Source organism: Rana temporaria, chromosome 4, assembly GCF_905171775.1.
Source record: "Rana temporaria chromosome 4, aRanTem1.1, whole genome shotgun sequence".
In the NCBI taxonomy this organism is placed as follows: Eukaryota; Metazoa; Chordata; class Amphibia; order Anura; family Ranidae; genus Rana; species Rana temporaria.
The window spans coordinates 126,962,632-126,982,544 of record NC_053492.1 but is presented as its reverse complement, the minus strand read 5'-3'; the positions used below and the strand labels follow the sequence as shown (position 1 = coordinate 126,982,544).

The 19,913-nt window shown below is 40.4% G+C and overlaps 1 protein-coding gene across 2 annotated transcripts in view; it reads right to left on the bottom strand.

Moving 5' to 3' along the window:
• EPHA4 (EPH receptor A4) overlaps window positions 1–19,913 on the bottom strand; it is a 90,156-nt gene that overhangs the window by 30,117 nt on the left and 40,126 nt on the right. For both annotated transcript variants that reach the window (XM_040349047.1, XM_040349048.1), the window contains exon 5: window positions 13,711–14,046. In XM_040349047.1, the coding sequence (XP_040204981.1) occupies window positions 13,711–14,046 (336 nt within the window). The remainder of the gene's footprint in view (window positions 1–13,710; window positions 14,047–19,913) is intronic.

The window sequence follows — 19,913 nt, the reverse complement described above, 5'->3', positions numbered from 1 at the left end:
TAAACACCTAGCACTAGTTTTACTAGTACCATCAACTTGCTTGATGACATACCCAGTGGCAGTGCAGAGCAAGCTACAAAGCCTTTCCACCCTCCTCCCAGGTGTTATAAAATGTGTTTCCTGAGCATGGATTGCAGTTGAGCAGAACAGGCCTGGGCCCAGGCCTCAGAGTCTGAAATGAAGACAAGAGATGCTGGGGAGGAAGTAAACAGCTGCAATTAAAGTTCCTCAGGCTCCAGGCAATTACAAGAGAAGCAGGGCTTTGTGGAGGAGCCTGTAACCTGACCTGGACCTGCAAAGTATACTGTGCCCAGCGAGCTCAGTCCAAACAACCTTCCAAAGGCAATCCGCAAAGCTGAAATTCCCTGCATCGCTATGCTTGTAAGCTCAGTGCTGCAAACTGCTTAAACCTGTTCTGCATGGCATTTTTACAGCAGCCTTTACAGGAAAAGTATAATAAACTTTTAGTGGTGGCAAATTTTGAGTTATTACTCAAAAATCTTCTACCCAGCAGGACCCCCCCCACGCTTAACCTGAGTCTGATATTAATCCAGCTCTCTTCGATCTCTCCCTACAAACTAAGCAGATTGATAGCAGTGGAAACCATTGGATCCCGCTGCTGTCAATCAACTTCTGTGAAGAGAGAACAGGGGGGGGGGGCAGTGCCTGTGTCTATAGATGCAGACAGGGCGGCTCGGAACTTTTTACATTTGTACACTATGGATTTTCTATTGTATTAGATACAGAGAACTCTCGGTGGCTCAGTGAAATCCTTTTGGCTCATTATTTACAGTGAGTAGTATTTGAAATAATCCACATATATATATATATATATATATATATATATATATATATATATTGCTCCAGCCCACAGTTCAGCTTTAAACCAAATCATTGTACCCAACAGCTCTAAAGCAAACCCTTGACCCTACTTTTCTACTTTTTATTATATTTCTCCTTGCAGAAATGTTTTTTTTTTTAAAAAAACACCCCCAGCAGCCAACTGGGTTAAGCCTCGAACACATAATCTAATTTTCCGATGGGAATTGTGTGTTGACAGCCTGTCTGTGGAAAATCCGACCATTTGTACGCTCTGTCGGAGAATTGTTGTTGGATTTTCCACAGACAAATGTTGAATGGCAGGCTTTAAAATTTTCGGTCTGTTGTCGGATTTTCCGAACGTGTGTACACAAGTCCACTCACCAAGCGCAACATTAGCAGAAGGTGCCCAAAGGGTGGTGCTAGGGAGCTGAAAAAACACGCAGTACGTAACTACATTCGGGTTTGTTGGCCGACAATTGTGTGCCGTTTGTATGCAAGACAAGTTCCTGACTAACGCACTTCGGACAAAAGTCCGAGGCTTTGTCTGCGGAAAATCCTATCCTGTGTACGAGGCGTGTACGAGCCTTAACTCCCATCCCACACCCCAAAAGGCATTAAGGCAGTGCAGTCTACAACATATGTGAATGAACTGCTTCATCAGGGAGCCGGCTGAAAGAACCTAGAAGGGACAACCAGCTCCCGGTGATGTCAGAAAGGAAGATGGCATTGTGGGACCAGGTGTGCAGTATTGGAGTGATGGATCACAACAGGGATTATTGGGTGTTTGAGTATGATTATTATGGATATCACCGAAAATAAAGGTAAGAGGTAAAAAATAAAAAATTACAGTGAAATTCCTCTTACTATTGTAAGACAATACCCCGTTTTCAAGCCCAGGGATTGCCTATAGGCCAGATTATATTCAGCAAATAAAAGCACCAACTTCTCTAACCGCTATGAAAAAAAAAAAAGCCAGGCTGTACTGTAAAAACATTGACTTCTCTTACAACCCCCAAACTGCCTTGGTGTACAATCCCAGCATATCACATTGCTTCTGATCCTTGTGGGACCAGTCACATAATATTCCTGGGGGTCACCTCTACTGCCCTCTAGTCCTGACTAAAAGAACACATACAGAGACCAGGACCATCAAAAATGCAGCAAGCAGAAAAAAGAAAAAAAAAAGGTTTTTACTTAACAGTAACAAAAATGCAGATGCGGTGAAGGGAAGCAGAGTAATAAGAATGCAGTGTAGTGTAAAAGCTGCCAATCTGCTATTATGGGGACTCCCGGTGTAAATGAAGCATGACTATTTTTATCCATTCAGGTGAATCACAAATGTTCCAGACGCATTATGTTATAATAAAAGGGTAAATCCATAACCAAACAAGCATCCCCAGATAGATGGAGACAACTAGGGCTAAACGGTATAAATGTATACAGCTACACGCACACACATTTGTATTTATATATACACAATATATGCCCAGTATATATTGTGCATGCACACCTACACACACACAATCATTCCCGTAGTGTGTTATATAATCCCATCCCAAGTAACATCACTCTCCATTTCATCAAGAGCTTTAGCGGCTTTTTTAACCACATTCCACAGCGTTTGTTTGCATAGTCGCTCCTTGTCTTGCTTTATTTTTCTTGCAGCACTTCCACAAAATGGATTTCTTTTGCCATCTCCTAACACTTAAAGACAAACGGATCATCTTTTTAAACCTTTTTGAAGGTAAATGTGGCCGACGTAGTGTAAATAATCGTTTCAGCATGTGTTTATATGTGAAAAGCCTAGTTTTTAATAATACGTATACACAGGGGCAGCCATATTTTCTCATGACCTATAATGGAATATGCTGAGAGTCCTACATTCTCTTTTCTCTGCAGGAAAGGAAACATTCTTGCGTGGTATTGTAACAACTGTACTTGGTCACAACTATAGACGAAAGCCGGCCATAGATGGGTCCAATCTCAGCTGGTAAAGCAGGGACTGGCTGAGAATCGACACCTCCATGGGTTGTACCCAAGTTGAACCATTGATCAACTTGGGTACAATCAGTTTGTTGAATTTTTTTACATGCATTTCCTGCCGGTGGCTATAACCGCTAGCAGTAATCATTAAGTACTGCCAACCAAGAAGGCTTTTCCACCAGCAGAAGACAATAGTGCTGCAGGAGGGATTTCCCCATCAACACTGAATGTGTTGATGAGGGCCCCATCAACACTTAATGGGTTGATGAGGGAATCAAGTGATTTTCTTTCCAACCACCCATTTAATCATCTATGGTTTGCCTAACAAGCAGCTTGTCCTGTAGCAGTCATTCAACAAGGACTGCATTGTCAACAATAAGAAATAGGATTAGAGAATATGACATAGTATGCAAGTATAAATATGGAAATTTTTCAGTAATAACTGGGCTGGATCACATCTACACTGTTACCGGTGAGTTTGACCCCTTTTTTTTTTTTTCAACTTTATTGAAATGTCAAAATTACATTTCATACATTTTTATGCATTGCATGCTTTTTTGTTTGGTGTGAACTGATCTAGTGTCTTGTATTAGAACTGCGCTGGGCAAGGCTACCCAATGCAGCCCTAGAACTAAAAGTAGTGGTGATGGCACCAAGACTAAGATAGCAAACTTGGCCCAAAAACCATATCAAATTGTAAACCATGTATAACTAGAAAAGTTCTTGAAGGAAAGTACATATAATGAGCAAGAGTCCCTTTTTTTGCTTTTCAATGCAGTCCTAACATACCTGGTGTAAACAGGCCCTAAGGACTCGGGTTGGGTTCACACTAGTGCGAATTGCATGTGGATTTTTACGCATCCAATTCGCACAGCAGGAGATTGTGACCGGCTCTCTATGGAGCTGGTTCACATATCTATGTGGTGACTCTGGTGCGATTTGCACAGGAGTCCTGTGCATCTTTTGGTCTGTTTCAGGTCCGAATTCAGCAAAAAAATTGTGCTGAAATTGGACCTAGAATGGTGAACGAGGACGCACCGGACTCCTGCTGTGAGCCGTTGCGTGCTTACATGTGAACCCGGCCTTGAGCATTCAGGTGCACAAAATACCCCTTTCAGGTTTTTACAGTTTTTTCTTTTTTCTTTAATAGGTAACGTGTCCATGAACAAAAGCAGCGTTTAGCTACATACAGTGTTAATTTTGACATCAAATTTTCAATTTAGCTTTAGTTTTATTCTACGAAAATGTTTTCGCCAGAGAAATTAACACTGGCTTCATAGTTCAGCAAAAAATAAAAATGCCTAAAATGTTTCAGGCAAGTATTTTCACTTAATTAATGTGTGTAGATGCATATAAAACACACATAAATGTATGCAAATCTATAATAAAAAAAACACACACATTTACACACTAAGTTCTGCAAACTGGCAGCAAGATCCAGCGTAAAGGATAATTATATTCAACACGGCCATGTGCATGAGCCCTAAATCAGTATTCACCAAAAATACCCTATAGCGTCCTGCAAATCCCAATCACCAACTGCATTTTCCATAATGCAAATAAAGAATGAACACCCTCCAAATGCATTGCTTTGTATTCTTCCAAGGTAAATGGGAGTTGCACGTTTTTAAGCTCCTCAGAAAGGAAGCAATTAATTAATGGCTAGGGAATGGCAACACATTGCAGAGCAGCCCTTGAGAAAAGTTACTAAAGTAAAGTAGATGCTGAGGAGCAAGACAGGAAAACACACAGAAGTGCAATCCATCATCTTGTTAAAACACAATTCCTGACTGTGTGTTTGATTAGGCTTGTGTCCTCCTGATTTCTTAACATTACTCAAACATCAGCTCTGTGCCCCCTCTGTTTCCCCAATCAATCATGCGGCATCACAACAACGGATCTGTCTCCAGGGGGGAAAGAAGAAAGTTTGTGGAGAGCCAGAAGAAGACGCCTGCACTGAGAAACATACTTAAAAGCGGTGTTAAGTACCACAACAGTTCTGGTTAAATAGGTCTAAGTGACAGCGATCCGCCGACAATCCGGCTGTTTGTGAAACATTAGAGCAAATACGCAACTACTTCATGGATCGGTTATTTCCAGTCTACCTAAATGGACGTTCTGCCAGACACTGCAGGTTTTTACAATTATGGTCACTTACCGGTTTTTAAGCAATTATGTGTTCAACGTTTTCATCATTCCAGTGAACCCAGTGTATTATAAGACTGTAGCCAACCCATTTCTTTTATTAAAGTTGTAATAAAGCCTCTTTTTTTTTATATCAACACATCCATATTGATTAGTTTTGAACAGTAATCAATTCCTTTTTATATAGTTCTAAATATTAACTTTTTTTACATTATACATCTCCATCCCCTGGCTTCTTTGAATTTCCTGTCGGAGACAGGCAATCATAACGTCTCTAAAATGAATCAGATGGGATTCTTTCGGACTACACGTCCCATCATGTGCGCTACATGTGAAGACGCTGATGCTTCTTGTGCCCACATACCCAGTGCACATAAAAAAGGGGGGCTATGGCGGGACTCCATAGGACCATGGAAAGGGAAAGGAGTCACTCTAAAACTGGGGAGGGGGGACTATCGCTCAAGGGACCAACTGAATCTGGAGGAAACAAACATTGAGGCTACATTCACATTCATAAGAAGTGAAAAAAGAAATGGACTTTGTAGGCATAATCACAAAAAATTCTAATATACGGTTTGTATTAAAGCAAAAGTACAAACAAATATAAAATATATATACCAAAAATGATCATTGGATATATTTATATATATATATATATATATATATATATATATATATATATATATATATATATATATATATATATATATATATAAATAAAATATTATGTTTGTATGTACTTTTGCTTTGTTAAAGACTGTATATTAGAAAAATAATTAAATTATAGCTACAAAGTCCATTCCTTTTGTTCACTTCTTCTTTGAGACTTAATTAGGACGTGGCATAGTGTACCCTTGGTTGTCCACAGCACCACTCTTTGAGGACACCATTATTTCCTTTCACTATAGTACACTCACACATTTACAACCGTTTGAGTTTTTTTTTAAGCAAAATTTAAACTTTTGTTAGGCGTTTTTCAACTGAAAGTTGTGGAGTCCTGCTGAAAAAGAAGCAGAGAGCTTCTGGTTGAGCAGAGAACGTGCAAGAAAAAAACACTTGAAAATACGCTCAAAGTGAGCTCATCTTGCGATTTTCAGGCATTTCCATTGGGGAAAAAACTGATCAATCTTGAGCAAAAAGTAGATCATGTACTTTTTGAGCAACGGGTATTTTGCTACAAGTGACAAGACGCTGATATGTGAACAAGGGCTATAGTAGTTTTTTTTAAGCTTTAAGCTACAAGCTGCAAAACGCTCAAGAGTGAACGGGCCTAAAACAAGAACAAGTGGTATACTTTGCTAAAGAGGACCATCACGTGAAAACTAAAGTTGTCATTCATTGATCGATTGCTGGTTTTCCAGCCTGACCATTAGACCAGCTTTTTTTGAACAGACAGCATTACACATGTATCAAGAGTTACTATGTATGTACTGGGCTTAAGGCCCCTTTGCCACTACTACGACTTCTAAATCGCGTGATTATGTGGCCGCGATTCGTGGCCGCTATTTCAGGGAATGCCTGTGTAGGTGGCACCAAAGTCGGACCAAAGTAGTGCAGGGACTATTTTGAAGTCAGAACGACTTGACGTTGTACTAATATGAATGGTTGTCATTGGAAATTATGGGAAACGATTTGTCATGCTACTTTGCCATCATAAATTGTGGGACAAGTCGTATAAGTGTGAAAGGGGCCTTACACTCTATCCATAGGATTCTAATACAACTGCCCTGTCCTTAAATGTGCAGCTAAGGTAGGACAACCCGGTCTTCTGTGATTGATCAAAGTACTTCTGTGATATAACGTCATGTAGCACATATCTAGACAAACTAAAGGAAATGATTTGACCAATATGGCCGTGTAATATAAAATTTACCACCTGTCAGAAAACTCCCCAACATTTGCCATCATAGTTCTCCATTTCAGAGGCTGATGGTTTGCCTTTAAATAAAAACACATGTACCTGACACATTGTTTTTGTGATTTCCTTCTCCCTCCCCAAATCCACACCTTTCTTCAAACTCAAAGTTGCATCCTGTGACACCAAAGAAATAGACAGCTGCAGCTTGCCAAATCCATAGCCAAATATACTAGACTATTAACAGCAGAGAGTTCCTAACAGCGGGAGGTCAGGGCTGTGTATTCAGGCTGCCCTACAATACGCCTTTCTTTGTGGATAAAGCAGGTGACAACATCCTGCTGGCAAGGAGCACGTCTGGCTAACAAACATCCATTTCTTCTTTATGGCATAAGCAGATATAACTACTACCTATATCTTCTCTCCATAAAGACAGGAGAAGTCTGCTCCTAATAGCTGCTGCAAGTCTTCATTAGACCGGCTCCTTTCCACAAAGCAGAGACAAAACCAGACGTGAATATTACTGAGCCCATTTAATTATGGCTTAGCGCTGGGAATGTCTGTTTAACCCTTATATAAACCAAACCACTGTAAATTCCACTAGAACAAAGCCTTCATTGCAAGCTTTGCACCCCATTATTAGGTTGTATCCAGTAAAGGTAACTTGTGTTGCTCTAGATTTCTTCGCTGATGACCTAAAACTCTTAAGCTGGCTATACACCAGTAGAATTTGGAACGTTCAAACAGAAATTGAGAAAAATAGTTCATCAGAGCATTCAAAAGTACCATTATGGACTCAACAAATTTTGAATGAAAACCCTTAAAAACGTAGTATCGTTCCATTCCAATGTTTGGAATTCAACACTCGATTTTGGGATTCATGTGCGCAAACGTAAGCCACATTTAAAGTTAGAATTTCATTACTTTCTCCTTTTGATTTCCCTTATTACTACAGTCAAAATTGATCATCAATTTAAATCCCATTAACTACTAAAATTGATCATCAATTTGATCCCATTAAGTACTAAAAAATAGAAAAAATGTTCTGAAAACAAATGTTTTCAAACAAAAATATGACCAGATTTAAGACGGATTAAAATTTGCCCGATTCTGCAGGGACCGTCCGAGATTCAATCCATGCATGGGCAGGCTGATTGTAGCCAAGTCGATCCATTAACAACCAGCCTGTCGGATTTAGGATTTTATAACAATAAGAAATAGGATTAGGGAATATGACAATCTAGGAATCTATGGCTGCTTTAGGGACCATTTAGATTATTGTGTGCGTGCAGGATGCGTTTATATTGTATCGTTAAAGAGGTACATGGTCATGCTGCAATATGCTTTTCATTTGCAGACATTTCGTTTTTCAATTCAGAATTGTTGGGTAGGGTTAACAGCCACTGACCTAAGTTATTAGATGTTGCCAATATGTATTTAAAAAAAAAAAAACATATTTTGTAAAATACATAAAAAATAAAATAAAAACATAAAACATATTTTGTAAAATACATACAAAATAAAATAAAAACAACATAAAAAAACTATTTTGTAAAATACATAAAAAATAAAATAAAAACATAAAAAAAACTATTTTGTAAAATACATAAAAAATAAAATAAAAACAACATACAAATACATATTTTGTAAAATACATAAAAAAAACATAAAAATACATATTTTTATTACATTGACAACTGATGCTGTCAATGTATTAAAATATCATTAGATGCGCTGACTTCTATATCCTCACAGCATACAAAAAATTCAGGAAAAAATAATGTTTTTAAAAGACAATATTTTTTATTAAAGGGATGTTGAACACGTGAGTTTTAGTGGGTTAAACACAACAGTTTAAATAGGTATGACTCTATACAGAATGTTCTCAGACTAAATAGATGCAAAGAAACAGTTACCTATAGCAACCAATCAGAAATCAGCTTTCATCTGTTTAGAGTTGTACCAAGTTCTGATTGGTTGCTATCAGTGCGCGTTGTTTTTTTGTTTTATTGAACACATTGCATAATGCTGTAGAGATCAGTGCTGATCTCCTACTGACATCTTCCTCCCTGCAGCGTCCATCAGTCATTAGAAGCACACACTGTTTATATCACCCGGAGCTGGGAACGCAGCAATCACAGCAGCCAATGATTCCATTTCCAGCACATAGCCCACAACACTGGGGTGTTGGTAAACAGCGAGCTGGCTGGATTGTCGGTTCAGCCTCTGGGGCAAACAACTCCACCCAGACTTAAGGATGCGGCTTTTTTTCATGCTGGCACGGCTCAGCCATCAACATTAGCTAGATAAAAGCTGCCTAACGCAGAAGTGAAATTGATATGGAAATGAAGCAACAGAAAAGAAGAGAAAAGGCAACAGCACTTCATCTTGTGTACAGTATCAAGCAGTGACATTGTCATCCGTCCTATGGAAATCATCTCACCCCTACAGAAAAAAACTCCATAGCGTGGTGACACCAGCGGCACTATGGCACCAGGTACAATAAAACACACACAGGGACATTTTCTACACGCATGGAAAGGATATGAATACTGATTTTATAACCAGAGAAAATAGTTTTTAAAAATGTATCTTAGCAACAAAAATCATTCGCACTAGCCAAAGAAACACTCAGATTGCTGGAAAATTTCTACCATCCAAGAACCTGACATCATTGTATTTGTGTGTTTCAAGAGTTGCTAGGTGTGCCAAATCCTTAAAACGGTTATAAGAATAACAGAATATGAAGTCCTGGTCAAGAAAATGTAAAAAAAATTAAATAAAATAAACTCCAAGCAAACAGCTAAATTTGCAGACCAAACTATATAAGAGAGACATTTTACTGGCCAGGAAAAAAAATGTTGGTCTGTCCATCCAGTGCTGAAGGCTGGGAAGGAGACCTCTTTTTGGTTTGCTGCAGATCAGTAAGAGCCCTTTCACACGTACGGACAAACGGTCCATTTTTTACAAGTTTTTTACAAGTCCGTTTAATCCCTATGGGATTGTGGATGTTAGCGGATGATGCATCCGCTAACGTCCGTAACGATCCGCCTCCGCAAAGATCCGCTTTTTCAGACGGAAGAAAACCCTATTTTTCTTCCATCTGGCGGAACGGATTGGATGAATACGGACACACGGTCCGTATTCATCCGATTCCCTATAGGGGAGAGCGGAGGAAAGACAGGGCGGTCTCTGCACAGTGTGCGGGGACCGCCCTGTCCGCCGACAGCTCAGCGGGGATTTACGGATGATCCCCGCTGAGCCGACGGACACACACGGGGCGGATCAATACGGATCCGCTCCGTGTGAAAGGGCCCTAACACTTGTCTTGTCCCTCCCCAGCCTGTGAGCGGATAGTGACTGTGACTGCAACCCAAATGCACACAATTCCCCATCAACACAGACAGTGTTGGCAGGGGAACCAACAAATATCTTCTCTTGGTGGGGAGTGATTATCTCTAGCGAATCCGGCAGGCTGGTTGTACCCAAGTTGATCAATCAACGTGGTACATTCAGCTTACTCGGCCGAGATTTCGAAATGAGTGTGGATGGCCAGACAGACTGATGAGCTTATCTCTCTGTCACTCTGCTCTCTCCTCCTATCAGTACGCTCCTTGCACTGCGGCATAACTTATTGACTCCATGTGCTGCTTTACCTTCAGTTATTCTGAGATCTGCTATACAGGGAGTGCAAAAAAGGCTGACACCAATGTAATTTCAGACACTTACACTGCCTGCATTTAAAGAGGATCCTAAATTAAATAATATAAAATATAAAAATATAAAATAAATAAATAAAAGTCACCCGCTACAAATACTAGGGGAGGTGGGGTGAACTTACGCTTGGATTACCTAAAGCGATTCCTTTTCAAATAAGGTGCCGCATTAGGAAATACACTTTACGTGATACTAAAGGTAGATAAAAGAAAATGTTATACTCACCTGCTCTGTGCAATAGTTTTGCACAGAGCATCTCTGGGTCTCCTGCCAGCGCTCATGGCTCCTTCTTTCCGCCAAGTGCCCCCATAGCAGGTCACTTGCTGTGGGGGCACTCATGGATGCTCACTCCTGGGCCATTAAACTCACACAGCGCAGCTTAGTCCCGCCCCCTGCTCCCTCCTCACTGTCTGTGATTGACAGCAGCTTGATTCCGCCGCTGCCTCTAAGCCAATGAGGAAGCAGAGAGTTGGGAGAGCCAGTGCTCTCATGCACATTGCTAGATCGAGACCAGGCAAGTATTTGGGGAGGGGGCAGCTGCACACAGGTTTTTTAATTTCATGCATAGAAAGCATAAGGGTAAAAAAAAAGAAAAACCTTCAGCTTTTAGAACCACCTTAATGATGTGTTAATGATGCATTAAAAATACAGAGCTGCAATAATTTGTGTCTTCTACATCCGCCCGGAGTTCAGCTTTAAATTCAGAAGGAATAATTAAATGCCTATGAGGCATTTGGCAGGCATATAGAAAACAGCAATCGGATTTCATCATTAAAAAAAAAATACGTTTATATATCACCATCAGAGAGTGCAATTAATTAGGGTAGTGATTGTTTATGTTATAGGGTTTTGTGTTTTCACTGGGCATCAAACCGCACACTGCCAAAATCTGGGCTGACTTTGAACGGCCAACAGCTGTTTAAAACTATCTGTCGCCTCTCTTAGGGTAAAGCCTTGTTCAATTTATTTACACACTTTCTGTGCTAATTGGTGTATCCTGTGTCCAGCAAGCTGTGATGTGATGGAGAGAAGGAACAAGAGGTGACTAGTTTGGGTAACTGATCCCAAACGTGTTTTGTTTATGTCTGTTGGCACAGCCAGTACTGTTGAGTCCTTAAAAAAAAAAAAACTAAAAGCGTTTAGTAGAGCAGAGAGGCCTCCCCTACAGAAAGTGAAGGGAACAAGAGGACCAACAGAGAGCCTTTCTTCCTAGCTCTTATACGGCGTTCTTTCTTCCATCTCCGGTGATGGATTCTCAATACGATCTGCCCAGACCAGTCCAAACACATCTCAACTTTTTGGGAAATAGATATGATCACTTTGTATTAGTAATGCTATTAAATTATATATTCTTGTGATATAAGCCTCCTGTCAAATGCTTACAGGTTCTTTAAACAGTCCTTACTATTCAGAAAAGGCATTGTAGACGCTCAATAGATATCGGTCTCCCATCAGTGCAAAAAAATGGAGCAACAGTGGTGTAGGGCAGCACAGTGGTGTAGTGAGTAGCACTCTCGCCTAGCAGTAAAAAGGGTTGCTGATTCAAATCCCGACCACGATACAGTAAGGCGGCGTACACACGGTCGAACATGTCCGCTGAAACTGGTTCGCGGACCAGTTTCCGCGGACATGTCCGACCGTGTGTACGGTCTAGCGGACAGGTTTCCAGCGGACAAAAGTTTCCTGCCAGCACACAAAGATCCCTTATATGGCTATGTTTTACTTTAGCCTGTAGAACAGTGGTCTCCAAACTGTGCCCCAAGGGCCAGAAAAAAACTAGCAAAGGGGCCCCTTCTGGCCCTCGGGAACAGTTTGGAGAAAACTGTGTGACACCAACAGTGGGGCATAATTCCTGCCACTGACACGAATGATGGGGCACTATTCCACATCCTACTGATCACCAACCCGGAGACCATGTTTATTTTCACTAATGCTGGGCCCGGGACATTAATATTGACCCACTGGACACAATCCAGCCCCCCTGAAGTCTGAAGAACAGTAAACTGGCCCTTTGTTTGAAAAGTTTGGAGACCCCTGCTGTAGAAGAGCAAGTCTCATATCATTAAAGCATATCCTTCTATTATTTCAAAGGATGAGGAAAGTTGTTGGTGATGCTACCGAGTGATCATGCTTATCAAATGATTCCCTAAACTAAATATAATGTACATAAATGATATGGATCATAAATGTAAAGCATAACCCGACCACTTCTTAGATGTGTTTTGGCTTTAGGTGGAAGTCCTGCTGCAAGTACAGTTGGCTGACCAGGTCTTCAGGCACAGAGGTTTCAAAATGCGCACAAAACCATTGTATATTTTTGCAAATCGAACGGCAACTGGATTTGCAATAGACAGACAAAAATCTGCTAATAACTACCCCCTCTTAAAAGGATCTTTCCCTTCAGCTATTTTAAGTCGGGAATAAATAAATATTTTTTGCTCTAAATTGGGTTTGCAAATTACATCTAGTAACTTTTACTCAAGTGGCAGGGAAAAAATATTATGATTCAAAGTCCACAGCGCCTTTGTCATCCTTCGTTTCATTCCGTCTAACAATGAAGAGAGGTAAAAAGAACATGTCTCTAGCTTTTCAAATGTGTGTCATGCTTGTTTTATAGCGGACTTCTCATACTGCTATATGAATTTGTATCTGAGGCTGGGCTGAAGGATCTTCAGATTCTCCCTGTGCCAGCTCTTCCCCATGGAGTGCCTGTCAGAGTGTGGCACCATTCAGACTTTGAACGTCTGTCACAATCTTAACACTGCGAGTACGGACTGTCCTGGAGGGTGAAGACACTACCCGTGGATAATAAACAAAATGATGAGCAGCGACATTTGCATATTTAAATCAGCATTCTCTCCTTGCCTATTAAAATAATAAGCATCAGGAGATTTTCACACGGTCCAAGCAGTGGGCTGCTAGATATTTTCGGCATCTTCAGATGACACTTATCTGCGGGTACACCACTACCAGATATGTACCGCCTGTGTGATGAATACAACTGACTCATTAATGATGGAGTAAAGGCATTATTATGAACATGTACTAGTCAGACGACGGTGGGCTCTGAATTCTTAAGGCTTTCTATCAAGAATTATAATTATAGCTTCACATATCCGTATCACTATATTCTGTGTGCATAAAATAACACGTATGCTTAAATAAAGCAAAAAAAAAAAAACACTTACCAGCTTGGTTGGTTGTCACAGTCACCGACACAGACTGATCTTGACTAGGGTTCTGTTTGGACACTCCATTCACTGACCAGATCTCGAAGGTATAGTTGGTATGAGCTTGCAGGTCGGTGATGGACACTTTGGTTGTCTTCAGAATATTCTGCTGGGGTGTGAAATGGACTCCAGAGCCACATGGCCGGCAGCGAGTTAAATCAGAACCACATCTCTTACAGACCACATTGTAAGAAACATCTGTCCTTCCGCCATTGTTCTGAGGAGCAGTCCACTCCAAATTCACAGAGGTTTCATTGACATTGGAAATCAGGTTCTGAGGAGCTGATGGTGGACCTGTTAACAAAATGAATATGCAAAATAAGTAAAATAAACAAAATAAAATAAACAAAAAAAGATACTTATAATATCTATTTTTTGTACAAAAGATAGTTAAAACAAAGAAGAAACAGTAAGCTCCACCTACAAAATAATACGTTTAAATACAACGCACATTTCTATCACTGCCCTCCCTCATGGCTTCCAATGTATTGTCCTCATACTTCCCAAGCTAGACACAGATGAATCCATAGATTATGGGTAGACTTTGCAGTGATCCCCATGCCTATAAATATTATTAGATGGCACACAAAATATTTTCAGCACTGAAGATTGTATAGTCAAGGCTCTCTGTTCTGTATGAACAGGCATGCTTGGCAATTCAAGCATGCATGTTTACACAGTTATACGTATGCAATTAAAATCTGTATGCATGCCATATGGTCTCTAATGTCTACCGCTATCCTAGGTCCACTGAACATGACTATTTCAGTTTATGAAAACAGACTGAATTACAACCACCTGACTATTTCCAGTCAGGACAATTGACATGTAAGTCTAGCTACTTGATAGGAGGAAAAAAAAAAGATGCCAGTGAGTAATTCAACCCACCAGTGTCCAATAAATAACAGTATTGGGTGGACTTGGCCTTTAAGAATGTGTGGCTTCCTTCACCACTGCACAGCTTTCCATTCTCTGCAACACGTAGCCTGTGAGGGCACCTTTCCAAACGGCTATGTCCACTTTCACGTGGGAAAATATGCCACATTGAATCAAGATCTTCAGAAAGCAAAAAGTCAGTAATTGGTATGTGGGACGAGGCCCAGGCAGCTTCTGAACACATGAGCAGCCAAGCGGAAAACTAGGCACGCAGATGCTGGCAGGTCTGAAGAGGGAGATGGGTCAGAGGAAGGCCCCCACCTTCTCCACCAACATGAATGGAGACGGTATTCGGAGAGTAGCGGGTGACAGTTGAACACAACATGAAGGAGGGGGGCAGGCATACGCCGATAAAAATCTTGACGTTATCAGCAAGGATGATAGGAAATAAAGGTGCCAAGCTTGACAGGTTGGTTTAAGCCCAACTGTGCAGGGCAGATATCTGTTTCACATCTGAATGTTCTACAAGCAAAGTCAAACCCAATCCTCACTAAATGGAAATCAGAGTACGCCAGATAACATTTCAACTGAGCACATTTACATCATTTATGAAATTAATAGTTTTTTTATTAATATGGTGCTTGGAATTCACCCAAAGAACATTTTAAATAAAAATTACCGTATTCTCCCAGAATCCTCTTCATGTATTTTATTATTCTATAATCAGATAAGTGAAACCGGCAATAATTTGCTATGAATACACTCTAGAGTGTTTTATCCAACAGTACCCATGGCTCTAGGTGGATTTGCTCCTAATAATAACCCTCACTTTTTTGTGCCTCAGTATTAAATGAATCTAAAGTCATCTATTTAATGGAAGAGACCTTCCAAACCAATGCTTCTGGTTAATTAAAACCGATTTCAGGATCTCCGATTCTCAGCCTGCTCAGCTTCCTATTCACATACTAATCACACTAGGACCTGGTCTGACCTTGCCATTTCTTACTGAGCGACCTTGAATGCTTAGCGTTCTTTCAATGAGAATAGAAGCATCTTTGGGTCTTTCCCTGCTCCAACCCCAGATCCATCCACAGGTCCCATTGTGTGTGCATCTTTGTTTTGTTTACCATCAATGCTAAGCTCACATTTTGTTTTCATTAAGCTGGGCAATTTTCTCAAGAAGACTCTGACGCAGCCCATTAAATTACAGTTTTCGGTTTTCCCGGCTGGGCGAGTTTAGACTGGAGAGGGTGTGTGTGTGTGTGTTTGTGTCAAAGGCTCAGATTAGCTGCAAGAGGAGACACAGACAAGGAATAGCTTAGCTAGGGGTTTTCCTATTATTATTATTATTTTCATGCATTTTTTTTTTTTTTGATTGGAGAGGTGTTGAAAAGTGCTGGTTTGGTGACGAGGACACTCCCTGGGAAAAATTATTAATCTCTATTTCATAATGAGAGAAAGAAAAAAAAAGACACAAGCATTTCAAGATCTAAAGATTCATTAATTTGTTGTGGTTAGGGTGTAAAATAATGAAAGGCCAAGTTCTAAAACTCAACTTTTTTATAGCCAATCATTTTTTTCAACTAATTGTATTATTTAGGTAGAGCGCTTGCAATTTTCTATTTTTTTTGTACGTTGTTTTATATCATGGCATATATGAAATGGTGGTAATATTTTGATTTACTGCCTCCTGTATTGTGTAATCAGCTTAAACCTATGATGATGATCAATGAAATTGAAGACAAAACCTATACAAAATAAAAAGGATGCTTAAATCTGAACTTCAGGGAAAAAATAATTTAAGCTTTCAGTGGGTCATCTTCCCCACTGCAAGGTGCAACTGCTTCGTTTTGCCTTGGGGATCATTACTAGGGTGATATACTTACCCTACTGCTCTCTCCTTTGGGAACCGGTGTTCTCCTAATACGTCCAACATTCTGGAAACCCTTGGCATCCTTCTGTACAATATGGGACTGCTGGTCCTGCATTGTATGGAATGACTTCAGAAAACAGACTGGAAGATCACAGTACGTCACTCATGGAGGAAGACTGTGGAAGTGAGGAATAAGACAAGTACATCATCATATTCATCATCCTCTAGGCAAAATGAGGGCACAAAGTGGTTGTAAACCCTTAAAGATACCCAGACTATCCTCAGGTGATACACAGAGATGAAACAAATCCTCCTATACAAGTTGTACCTATCTATCTACAGTCTTTTCTCTTAAGCCAAAGTGCTGAATTTATAAAGCTTGTCTGAGAATTGAGGAAAAAAGGGGGTGGAGAACTGAATTTACACTCTGCAGAGCTCAGTGAGGAGAGCTCTGAGAACTGATTAAAGGGAAAGGACACAACCCCTTCACACATTACACGTGAACAGAGCTGAGACTGTCCATAAGCTGGAGCTCCCTCCCCTTTCACCTTTTTATCTCTTGGTGTCAGGAAAACTTGTCAGAAGTGACTCATGCTGATAGTAGAGGAATGAAGCAGCAGACAGAAATTACACTTAGTGCTCCTAATTGAGACAGGGATATGCTTTGTTCAAATTTCATGTCTGAGGAGTCTGGTTGGATACATTTATTATCACTAGCGCAGCATTATTTGTTTTGAGGTACAACCACTTTAACCCTTGAAGTGGGGACCCATTGCAAAAGTGAATCTTTTTTCCCCCAGAGTTTAGCTTTGACAAAAACCAAAATAGCTAAACAATTATTTAGAATGTGGTTGTATAGACAGATAATGTACCTAAACATATCAGACTTATTTGATAAGGCAATAATCAAGGTAAAGGATGCAGTAACCCACAGCGACCAATTAGCAAACACCTTTATTGATCTGCCTGCTCTTTAAACTGATCCATCATCAGCTGATCAAAGCTGTGACAGTTTGCATAACATCACTGCTCGATGTCTTATTAAAAAGCTTGCGTGTCTTCCTTGCCTACATACGGTCAATAATAACGTGCTTACACTGAGGCTTCAGCAACCTGGGGTGTGGATAAAACACTTGAAATGATCCAGTAAGATTTACAAGCTGGTAAATTAACATTTGGACATGGGTGACTGAGAAGGATTCATCACTCAGTGCAGCCAACATTAAGCAGCGCCGAGACGGGTTTCTGTCTTCGTTTCCAAGTATGCCAAGAAAGGCAGGAAAGTAGCTGCCGATTGATAAATAAAGTAGCAGCGTGTGACAGTTGTAAAAACAAGATCCCCACTCTCCCTCTTCAGATAATAACGTCAGCTGGCGTGTCCCAAGTATAGGAAGGGAGCAATGACCCTAAATGGAAGACTATGGGGCCTGGCTGGCTCTTCCACACACATTAGACACCCACGTGCAACCTGCAGCTTGACTTGTCTAAAACAACTATGAGGTCAGGCTTCGGTGCCTTTCAAATCGTTGTTTTTATGCTCCTGCCTTACCTTTATTTACTACATTGCTTGACAAATCTGGAAGCTGGGTGGCCAAACCCTATAAAAGTTTAATGCTTGTGCCTTTTGGCAAGACTACTAAAAAGGTCAAGAATGTTAAAATGTATCCAATCAACTACTTATGATATTCACCATGATGGACCTCTCAAGTATGGCATTGTGAATTTATATATAATATTATAGCTTTATCTTATTATAAAGAACACCTAACACAACCGCTGAGAAGGCAAAACTTGTAAAAAAAAACTGGACCAATACCAATAAAAGTACAATGATGACATTCAAAATAAAGAAACTTCCTGGTAAGCAGGTTTCAGTTTATGGGATTTTATCAAAAATATGTCTTTACTCAAAGGGGTTGTAAAGGTTCGTTTTTTATTTTCTAAATAGGTTCCTTTAAGCTAGTGCATTGTTGGTTCACTTACCTTTTCCTTCGATTTATAAATGTTTTTTTTCTTTGTCTGAATTTCTCACTTCCTGTTTCTCCTCAGTAAACTTGCCATCATCATCCGAGCGGTGGATAGTTTACAGCTTACTGAACAGCTTATTAAGGAGGAACAGGAAGTGAGAAATTCAGACAAAGAGAAAAAACATTTAGAAGGGAAATCGAAGGAAAAGGTAAGTGAACCAACAATGCACTAGCTTAAAGGAACCTATTTAGGAATTTAAAAACAAACCTTTACAACCCCTTTAACCACTTAACGCCCGCCGCACGCCTATTTACGTCCACAGAATGGCACGTACAGGCAGTATATATACGTCCCTGCCTTCTAGCGGGTCGGGGGTCCGATCGGGACCCCCTCCGCTGCGTGCGGCTTACCTCGGGGAGCGATCCGGGACGACGGCGCGGCTATTCGTTTATAGCTGCCCCCTCGCGATCGCTCCCCAGAGCTGAAGCACGGGGAGAGCCGTATGTAAACACAGCTTCCCCGTGCTTCACTGTGGCGGCTGCATCGATCGAGTGATCCCTTTTATAGGGAGACTCGATCGATGACGTCAGTCCTACAGCCACACCCCCCTACAGTTGTAAACACACACTAGGTGAACCCTAACTCCTACAGCGCCCCCTGTGGTTAATTCCCAAACTGCAACTGTCATTTTCACAATAAACAATGCAATTTAAATGCATTTTTTGCTGTGAAAATGACAATGGTCCCAAAAATGTGTCAAAATTGTCCGAAGTGTCCGCCATAATGTCGCAGTCATGAAAAAAATCGCTGATCGCCGCCAATAGTAGTAAAAAAAAAATAATTAATAAAAATGCAATAAAACTATCCCCTATTTTGTAAACGCTATAAATTTTGCACAAACCAATCGATAAACACTTATTGCGATTTTTTTTACCAAAAATAGGTAGAAGAATACGTATCGGCCTAAACTGAGGAAAAAATTTGTTTTATATATATGTTTTTGGGGGATATTTATTATAGCAAAAAGTAAAAAATATTGCATTTTTTTCAAAATTGTCGCTCTATTTTTGTTTATAGCGCAAAAAATAAAAACCGCAGAGGTGATCAAATACCACCAAAAGAAAGCTCTATTTGTGGGGAAAAAAGGACGCCAATTTTGTTTGGGAGCCACGTCGCACGACCGCGCAATTGTCTGTTAAAGCGACGCAGTGCCGAATCGCAGAACCTGGCCTGGGCATTTAGCAACAAAATGGTCCGGGGCTTAAGTGGTTAAAGCACCATTCTTTGCCCTTCTAAAAAAAAAGTCCAAATATTTTCTCAAAGCTCACACCTAAGAAGCATACATAATGAGAAGAGACCCCAATAGAGAGTTCATCATGAATAGAAGAGAAGTGAGTGTTTGTGAAGATTGCAGACATCCCATACAAAGAATTTATGGCGCACT